The sequence below is a fragment of the Capricornis sumatraensis genome, chromosome 4, assembly GCF_032405125.1.
Source record: "Capricornis sumatraensis isolate serow.1 chromosome 4, serow.2, whole genome shotgun sequence".
NCBI classification, from domain to species: domain Eukaryota; kingdom Metazoa; phylum Chordata; class Mammalia; order Artiodactyla; family Bovidae; genus Capricornis; species Capricornis sumatraensis.
Window position 1 is genome coordinate 72,693,232 of NC_091072.1, and position 9,147 is coordinate 72,702,378.

Sequence of the window (9,147 nt, forward strand, 5' to 3'; positions counted from 1 at the left end):
CGGACTGAGAATTCCATTCCACCTCGACACCCTGTGCTCCCGAGTTATTATGAGAACAGGCTGAGGCTGCAACGCAATTCAACTCCTGTTCCAAAATGCAACAAGCGGCTTCAACAGGCCATGCTGGAAGAAGCAGCACGCCTCATCGTCTCCTTGTCTCCTGATTCATATTTTGGTGGCAAGGTTACAATTAGCTCACCGGTGGCGAGTAAACCTATTTATAACACAGCAGTCCACCTGAAAGACACAATCACCTAAAAAGGTTTTTAGAGGAAAACGAAGTGCAGCTGCTTCTTTTACTGACTGCAGATTTCCACGGTCCTTTCGGATGAAGTCCTCAGTCTAACCTTCCTGTGCTCACAGGCACCATTCCGGCCACCTCTCTGCCTCCATGTTCTTATGTAACATTTACATAGTGCCATAAACATACCCAGAGTTGCGTAAGAATGGAAACGTTGCCAAACCAATAAAGCCTAAAGCAGGTCACTCCCTCCAGACCGTCTTTGATTAGCACAGGTATGCTGCCAGGCCTAGGATGTGAGGGCTTGTCAAGAGACAGAAATTAACTTGAGGAAGTCTGAGAGGGGTCCACAAAAAATGCAACAGAGAACAAATTAACCACATGGTGACATGTGTTGCTTCTCTCAATCCCAGGAGCTACTCTCTGCCCCATAAGATAAAAAGTAACCCAACATTGCCTGTTCACTGAAGTCAGAAACTGTGTCTAAAAATACCACCCAGCCAACTGGCTGTCAGTAAGTCAGTCTCACAAATGTCCCAATAAGAGAGACACAGACCAGTTCCTTACTTCACGGAGGCAAAACTGAGGCAGTCGCAGAAAAGTGAAGTGCCTTACTCAAGGACAACCTGTCAGGGAGCAAAGTTCTGGGGCTGGAGAGCAGCCTCCTCCCCCCACCTGGCCCTAACCTTTAACCAGAGTAGCCATTTTACTGTGTTAACCACATCTGTTCCAGGGGCTCTTAACAAAACTAATCCGAGATTCTCTTTTTTTCTACAAGAGTTCACTTCTGCTGTATTTCAAACTCATGTCCACTCAACAAAAGTATAAGACTTGGCCTGAGATTAAATTTTTGGTTTAATCACAGAAATTCAAAATATTCCCGTCAGAACCTCAAATGTCTCCCTTGCAGCTTTTGTCTTAAGAAAATGAATGTCATGTTCTCCTGCTACTAATTCAGCTTTACATTTTTAAATACTAAAGTGAAAATGCCAAAGGTAGGCCTTAGAATGTGGTCCACCTATTAAATGGATGCAGTTTATAACCTGGAACTCACGCTCTGTACCACTGGCCTTTTACTAAGTTGCTACTAGTTCACTATTTAACACAGACACCTATCCCTTGCTGTCCTCACATCCTGTGTTCAGAGGCATCAGGGCTGCCTGGTCCTGCTGCTCCTCCCGGCCCACCTAGGGGAGCACGACAGAGGAAGCGTGGGGAGGACAGTAATCAACTTCTAGTTATCTCACAGCCTCTATGTTCCCAGAACTGATGCTTCACTTTAAGCCTTTTGCAACAGTGGTCTCTGTAGCATGCACTATTGGCAACGAGATGTGTCCCGGAAAAAACTGTAGTGTCTGGCCAAGTTTGAAGGCCTTCGAGCATGTTTGCTGGATACACAACCTAATTTCCAATTAACCAAAAAAAAGAAACCAACTCCCTACTATGCCCACCCATCCTCATCCCAACAAACATCCATTTCAGGAAGGTTACAAAAAAAATGAACCTGCCCCATTCAGAACCAGATGGATCATCAATTAAACATTCTTAACTAGGCTCATGACAACAAGAAATATCCCACCAGACACTACACCAAACCAAGAGGGAAATGGCTGTTAAGAATTTCAGATACATTAGCAACAGGATAAAAATTCCTAAGGAAGAAATTTACAGATTTAGTCATACACATGTAAAATGACAAACCTGAAGGCTGAATCTCCTTATTTACTACCCTACTAGTGAAATAACATCATGATACACACTCCAAAAACATGGCCCCAAAGTAAGGCCCAGCATACATTATTCATGAAAACCATTAACTTACCACAAATGTCAGGCTGTGTTCAAATACCTTCACCACATCTATCAGACTCCACAGCGCGTTACCTCTGCCACAGAGCAGCGAGATCCAGGAATACACACGACAGCCTTAGCAGACGCATTAACCAGTGAACAAAGACCCCACCACACAGGCTGCACCACTGGAAACAAACATCAAGGCTGGAGGGAATGAACTTGTTTGTGAGACGCCAAAATGGGATCGCATCTTTGGTTGACTGTCTCATTTCTGAAAGAGATCTGAACCTGCCTGAGAACCATTATTTTTTGGTGGAGAGAAGAGAACCACGGAACACACACTTGATCTCCTGCTGCTAGAAGGTTAGGGGCTGCTGAGAAGTCAGAGCAGCAGGCTTTGTACATCGGGAGCAAAGACAGTCCTGACTGTCTCTCCCAGATCCAACTGCGGGTCAATAATCACTCCAATATAAAGGCCAAATATAACCTTCATCTGCTACCCCAATGCCAGCACAGGGTTGAGACGACTCCCTTAAATATTTTAGGGTTTCATCTGCATTCCTCAAGCCCGTAAAGCCTCACAAACCAGACACTCAACTGAGTGTCCCACAGAAAGGCACCACTTTGGCAGTGAGAAGGATGGGGGTGCTGCCAGGGAGCAGAAGGCTGTGGGAGTTGGAAGGTGAGGGGTGTGCAAGGGTCGGGGAGGACGTAGGGGGAAGGGCTGGGAAGAGGGCTGGTGTGGGAAGGTGAGTAAATCCTGACCAGGGGCCAACAGCTGGTCTGGTGGTGGGGTCTTTAAATAATCTTGGGGGTGGGAGGCAGGTTCCAGGATGCCACCTGAAAGGCATCCACAAAGTGACCAACAGAATGGACCCCCTGAGGTGGGGTGGGAGTGGCAAGGGAGAAAGCAAATACACCTAGATGCAGATTAACCGTTCTGGAACTAGGTCTCCTAGGGTGAGAGAGATTCCAAAGCCAAGCTCCAGATAGGGGCCTGTTCGTCCCATTTCCTCCACTGAGCTTCCCCGGGGCATGTGGACTGGAGGAGGGGGGTTGGCCCCACTGAACTCAAGGGACTGCCCGAGAGGGAAATGTGACTCGCTTTCCCAGAACGTCAGGGAGGAAGGAGAGGGAGGGGAAGAAGCACCCCAACTGCAGGAGGGAGCTGACGGAAAGGTTGAAGACCCCCTTCCCCTTTTATCTATGGTGCGCAAGGGCTCTCAACGTCAGGATACCTCGGAGGAGCAAAGACCCCATAGCCGAAGCCCCATAATCTTGGCGGGAGAAAAGGCGCCCCCCCCCCCAACTCCCCGCTGGAGCATCTGGAGGGAGGGAATGAAGACCCCCGCCCCTGGACATGCTGAGCGGCAGAAACGTGGATCTCCAAACCTCGGGGAAGGAAGCCTGCACTCCCTTCCATGGAACATGGGGGTGCTGGGAGCGCGACCCTCGAGAGCGCCCCAAATCCAGCCCCTCCTGGGAAAGGGCTCGGGTCCCCAGGGGCCCGGCGTGAGCTCGGTCCCGGCGGGGCGGCCGCGCCTCGGGGATCGGGGGAAGCCGACCGAGGTGAGGGGTCCCCGCGACTCCCCCGCGCCCCCCGCCCGGCCATATTGTGCGCGTGGGGAGGGGGCGCGCTGTAGCCAGGGGCCGCGGCGCGAGGCCTCGCCCTCGCCCGGCCCGCTCCATCCCGGCCCCCGCCCCGCCCCGGGACTCACCCTGGATCCCCCGGGGCCCGGACCCGCCGCTGCCGGCAAGCAGGAGGACAACAAGGGGGAAGAAGGAGGAGGCTCCGGCCGACTCCGCCATAGTAACCACCGCCGCCGCCGCCGCCGCCGCCGCCGCCGCCGCCGCAGCCCAGCAGCGCCCAGCGCGCGCGCGCGCGCCCCCGGCGCCTCCCCTCCTCCCGCGGCCCGGCTCCCGCCTCCCTCTCCTCCACCCGGCGCCGGCACGTGCGCTCCCGGCGGAGCCGGCGCCGCGGCCGCCGCGCGCGCCCCCGAAGGGCGGGGCCGGGTGCGCGCGGGCGCCCGCCTTAAAGGGGAGTGTCCCCGTTAAAGGGGTGGGAGGGGCTCGCGCCTCGGCCAACCTCACCCGTGAGTGCCAAGCACGGCGCGGAGGCCGAGCCCCACACACGCGGCCTCCGCCCGGTTCTGCAAACCGAGCAGCGCTGCGTGATCTTATCAGCACCGACCCCCATCCCTCGCATAGAACGTTCTACGAGTCCCGTGCGCTTGTTCCCTTTTCCTTCATGCCTACTGCTTAGCCTCAAGCACCCATCACATCCCACTGGGATCGTCGCAACCATCTCCTAATTAGTCTCCCATTCACAGTGGCCCCCTGCGATCCGCAGGACGCACAGCCACCTGTGTGATCGAATCATGGGATGCCCCTTCTCAGAACGTACAGGGCTTTTTAATGACAGTATTCAGTCTTGGTGAGGGTGCTGCGTGAAGCACTCCCGTGCTGTTGGTAGGTAGAAACCTTTTGGTAAACAACTTGGCATTGTGTATCAAATGTCTTAAAATGTTCATACCCCAGCCTCCCATCTTCAAGCAATAATAGAGATGAGGACAGGTTTTTGTGAGAAATGTTAACTATTACTTGTTTATCACTGTAAACGCTGGAAACAAATAGTATAGAAAACAAATTATGTCCCGTCCATACGATGAAACATTATTTACTAATTAAAAATTATGTTTGTAAAAATAATGATGTGAGGAGATATTCATGAGATAATGCTAAATGAGAAAGCAAAATACAAAACCACTTACAGTATTGTTCTGATTTTGTTGATACTATATAACTGCAAGGAAAAAAGACTGATAGGAACCTAGTCAATATTATCTGTAGTTATCACCAGAATAATTTTTTTTATTTTTTCTTTAAACATTTCAGTATTTTCTAAATATTTTGCAAATAAGCTACTGTTACTTTCAAATTTAGGGGAAAATGCTTATTAACGGTAAACTGAATCGCTCATATCTTTTTGAAAATATTCACTTTTCTTATCTTGAAAAAGAGTTTGAAATCATGAAAAGGACAGAGTTTTGGACCCAGAGTTCTGGATCTGAATTCTCATTTTCTTACTAACTGGCATGAAAACTTGGGCAGACTTTTTAACCCCCATTAGCAGAGTCTCATCAAATGAGATTTAGAAGTGGAGAGGATGCCCAAAGGTGGGAGTGGGAGGGTGGAGCTTCTCAAATGGAATCCTCACCTTCAAAGCTATTACCAACCTGAAGAATACCCCTCCTAATATAAAGAAAAAACTAGGCTGCAGACACCCCAGACACCACTCACACACAAACACACACATGCAAAGTTTTACAGAGGCACTATCTACACATTGGTCAGTAACTGAATGATCAAACACCTTATTTTTATAGTGCTCTGCCTCTATATATTCTTATAAGTGCTCATCCCCCAAAATGGGCACCCTCTCCCCTCTATTTTATCTAACTGATCTCCCAAACTCTGTTCCACCTGCCCTTTAGGATTCCCAGCTGTGGTGGGCACAGTGTAAGATTGTGTGCTTGCATGCTCATCACCCAGTCATGTGGGACTCTTTGCAACCCTATGGACTGCAGTCCACCAGGCTCCTCTGTCCATGGAATTTTCCAGGCAAGAATATTGGAGAAGTTTTCCACTTCCTCCTGCAGCGGATCTTCCCAGTCCAGGAATTGAACCTGCGTCTCCTGCACTGGCAGGTGGGTTCTTTACCACGGTGCTACCTGGGAAGCCCTACCGTGTAAGGTTACTTTCTAGGACTGTCTCAAAGTATTATACCATGAACTGAGTGGCTTAAAGAACAGAAATCTATTCTCTCAGTACTGGAAGCTTGGCATCTGAAACCAAGGTGTCAGAACCCTATCCTCTCTCTGAAGGCTCTAGAGAAAAGTCCGTTCTTGTCTCTAATTTCTGGTAGTTCCCTGAATTCTTGGTGTTCCCTGGATTGGGGAAGCATAGCTTCAATCTCTGCTTCCATCTTCACATGCCTGTCTTCCCTCTGGGTCTGCATCTGTGTCCAAATTTCTCTCTTATAAAGACACCAGTTAATCCAGTATGAGTTAAAAACATTGTAACTTCATTGCATCTGCAAAAGTTCCTATTTTCAAATAAGATCACATTCACGGGTTCTGAAAAATGGGGACACAATACACCACAGGACATTCACCAACCCTTGTGGTTGGGAAGGAAAAGCTGACCCCCTCAGGAGCACATCACCAGGCCAAGGGGGGAGGAACTGTCTTCCCCTATACCTTACTGAGTGCTGTCTTATGGCTGTAAGACCAGGAGTCCCAGAAGGGACCTGTGGTTGCTTTACCCCTGATTTACAAGGTCGGTCCTTAGCTGAAGGCACAGCCCAGGGAATCATCAGACTGGGTCCACAGACCGAATGCTAGCTCACTTGAGAGAATTTAACTTGGGCAAGATATTTTGCCTCCCTAAACCTTAATTCCCTCATCTGTAAAATGGAGCTGATATTAGTTCTGCTTCATAGAGATATTGTGAGGATGAATGAAGATACTGTCTATAAGCACTTGGCACAATCTCTGACACATACGAAGTGATATAAAAAGAACAGCTATTGTGATGATGGTGATTTGACCTTGACTATAATCCTGTGAAGTGGTTGAGGCATGTCAGGGTGTGTGCAATTTACCAATGAAGCAACTGAGACCTAGGGAAGGTAAGCCACTTGCCCAAGCTCACATCTAATTAAGTGTTGAACTCTAGCTTACTGATCCTGTGCTTCTTCAACATCACAGCATCTCATGCTTTTCCAGGGACTAGTCTTCAAGAGCCAGCTGATGGTGAGAAATTAGACTTGATGGAGATGGGGAGCAGTGAGTTATATTTTTCACACCCTATCCCTGAGAGTTTGCAGCATCTCAAGTCAAAACTTTACCAGAAGATGCATATACCTTCCCTTTTACATCCCAAGCTGTATAGAGACAGACCGCCAACTCTCCCCATGCTCGCTCCCACAGCTTGGCTCTGCTCCCATCCCTGAAGGTCTCAGCAAAGTGTCCATTTCTGTAAGCCTCCTGAATCCTAGAACTGGACCCACATCACATTCTATGAACTAACTACTCATCTGCCTTGCTCTGTCCCTTTGTCATGGAATTCCCCAGAGCTCCCAGGATTTACTTCTCTAGGAAAAAGTCTTACTCCAGGCTCCACTGATTAGACCACCCAGTGTCACAGCTGCTGACTTGGTCACGACACACCAAGACGCGCCACCTCCTAGGGGATTCAGCACAGTTTGCCTTGGTGAGCAGCAGGGTCATTCATTCCAAGAAGGCAATAGCTCAGCTTCAACCATTCTGCAAGTGCGTATTGAGCACCTACCGTATATATGGCCTAAGTTATAAACATGGATAAGTTATAGTCCTTGTCCTCATGGAATTGACAGTCTAATAAAGATGAGCGTGAGGGAAAAGGCACAACGTGCTGTACGTGCTGTACCACACACACGTGAAGGTTCAGCAGGGGCACTCCAGAGGGCTTGAATGATGCAGCTCTGCAGGGTTAAGGCGGTGGGAAAGATCTCACAAAGAGACCATGCTCCAGCTGACTCCTGGAAGATCTAAGGGTGTTCCTTGGCTAATCAGGCCTATGTGGGGCAGAGGGAGGCAGAAATTATCCCTGGCAGAGGAAGCAGTATGAGTAAGACACCGAGGTGAAATTGCTTGATGTTTAGGCATGGCAGCACACCAGAGGGTACAGGGTGAAGAGGAGCCGGTGGGGGAGCTGAAAGGTAATAATGGGAGAGAGAGACAGATGTAGAAGTGCACTTGGAAGTATCCTTTTCTCTGGTACTCCTGGAAGGGTTCTAAGCAGGGGGTGGGGGTAAATTGATCACATGTGTGTTATAGGAAGACCACTTTGTTGAAGTAAATGAACTTAAACTTTGTGCAGATGGTTGGAGGAAGGCAAAACTGGTGGTAAGGAAACCAAAGAGAAGGCAATTCCAGTAGCTCAGACAGAGACAGGAAGAAGACCTAATCCTGGGCAGCAGCAGTGGAGATGGGGAAAAAAATAAATTCAAGCCATTTTAAAGAGGCAGAAGCTACCAGATTGATTGGATGTGAGAAGCGGGGAAGAAATGGAGGTGCCCATCATGTTTCCAGCATAATCTGACTTGGGTGACTGGCTACTTGGTGACTTCATTCAGCAGATTAGCAAGAGCAAGCTTGGAAGAAAGACAGTGAATTCATCATTGGACACACTGAGTTTGTTTTCTGTTTATTTGTTTGGCTGTGTCAGGTCTTGCTTTGGGTCTTAGTTGCACTTGTGATCATTTGTTGCAATGCATGGACTCTAGCTGTGGCTTGCAGGCTTAGTTGCTCCAAGGCATGTGGGATCTTAGTTCCCTGACCAGGAATCGAGCCAGAGTTCCTTGCATTGCAAGGTGGATTCTTAACCTGCTGGACCACTAGGGAAGTCCCTGTACATACTGAGTTTGAAGGGCCTCCTGTAAGTAGGAGCAATGGCAATATGGATTAGAAATCAGCAGCATATCATAGTTGTTCAAACAGCTCAAGGGTGTGCAATAATTCTGAAAGTACAGCAACACAGACAGGAAAGAGGAGACAGAAAGGTAACAGTCAGAGAAATGGGAAAAGACGTGGGGAAAAAAGCAGGATCATGGAAACCAAGGCAGGAGAGAGTTTCAAGAGATCAGTAGTTTCCAACGTTGAGAAGGAATCCAGTGACTTGAGGACCAAAGAATGTGTAGGATTTGATAACCTGAAGTCCTGCTGTGCCATTTGCTTGAACAGGTTCAGTGGAAGGTGGATTGGAGGCCTAACTTCAGGAGGCTACAGGTGACCAGGAAGTGAAAGCTTAGAAAGACTGAGTGTCATCTGTTTTTTAAAAGAACTTGGCAGTGATGGGAGAAAGAGATTTGGATTTCCTTCAGAAAGATAGACCAGGTTCCCTAAGCAAAACTTCTGCTAAAGAAACAACTCAAAATGCTCAGTAAACTAGCAAGAAAGTGAAAAATAAAGTGGAAAACTAAGGAACAAAGTGAGGAAAGCAGAGAACCAAAGCTGGCTTTCACCTTGAGAGAATTTGTTTGTTAGGTGAATTTGAATTTTCCTGTTCTG

At 48.5% G+C, this 9,147-nt stretch overlaps 1 protein-coding gene across 8 annotated transcripts in view; it reads right to left on the reverse strand.

Annotated features, from left to right (window-relative positions):
• Positions 1–3,844, reverse strand: part of ACVR1B (activin A receptor type 1B) — a 31,823-nt gene extending 27,979 nt beyond the window's left edge. For all 8 annotated transcript variants that reach the window (XM_068971582.1, XM_068971587.1, XM_068971585.1 and 5 more), the window contains exon 1: positions 3,754–3,844. In XM_068971582.1, coding sequence (XP_068827683.1) covers positions 3,754–3,844 — 91 coding nt within the window. The remainder of the gene's footprint in view (positions 1–3,753) is intronic.
• Positions 3,845–9,147: the final 5,303 nt, after the last annotated feature.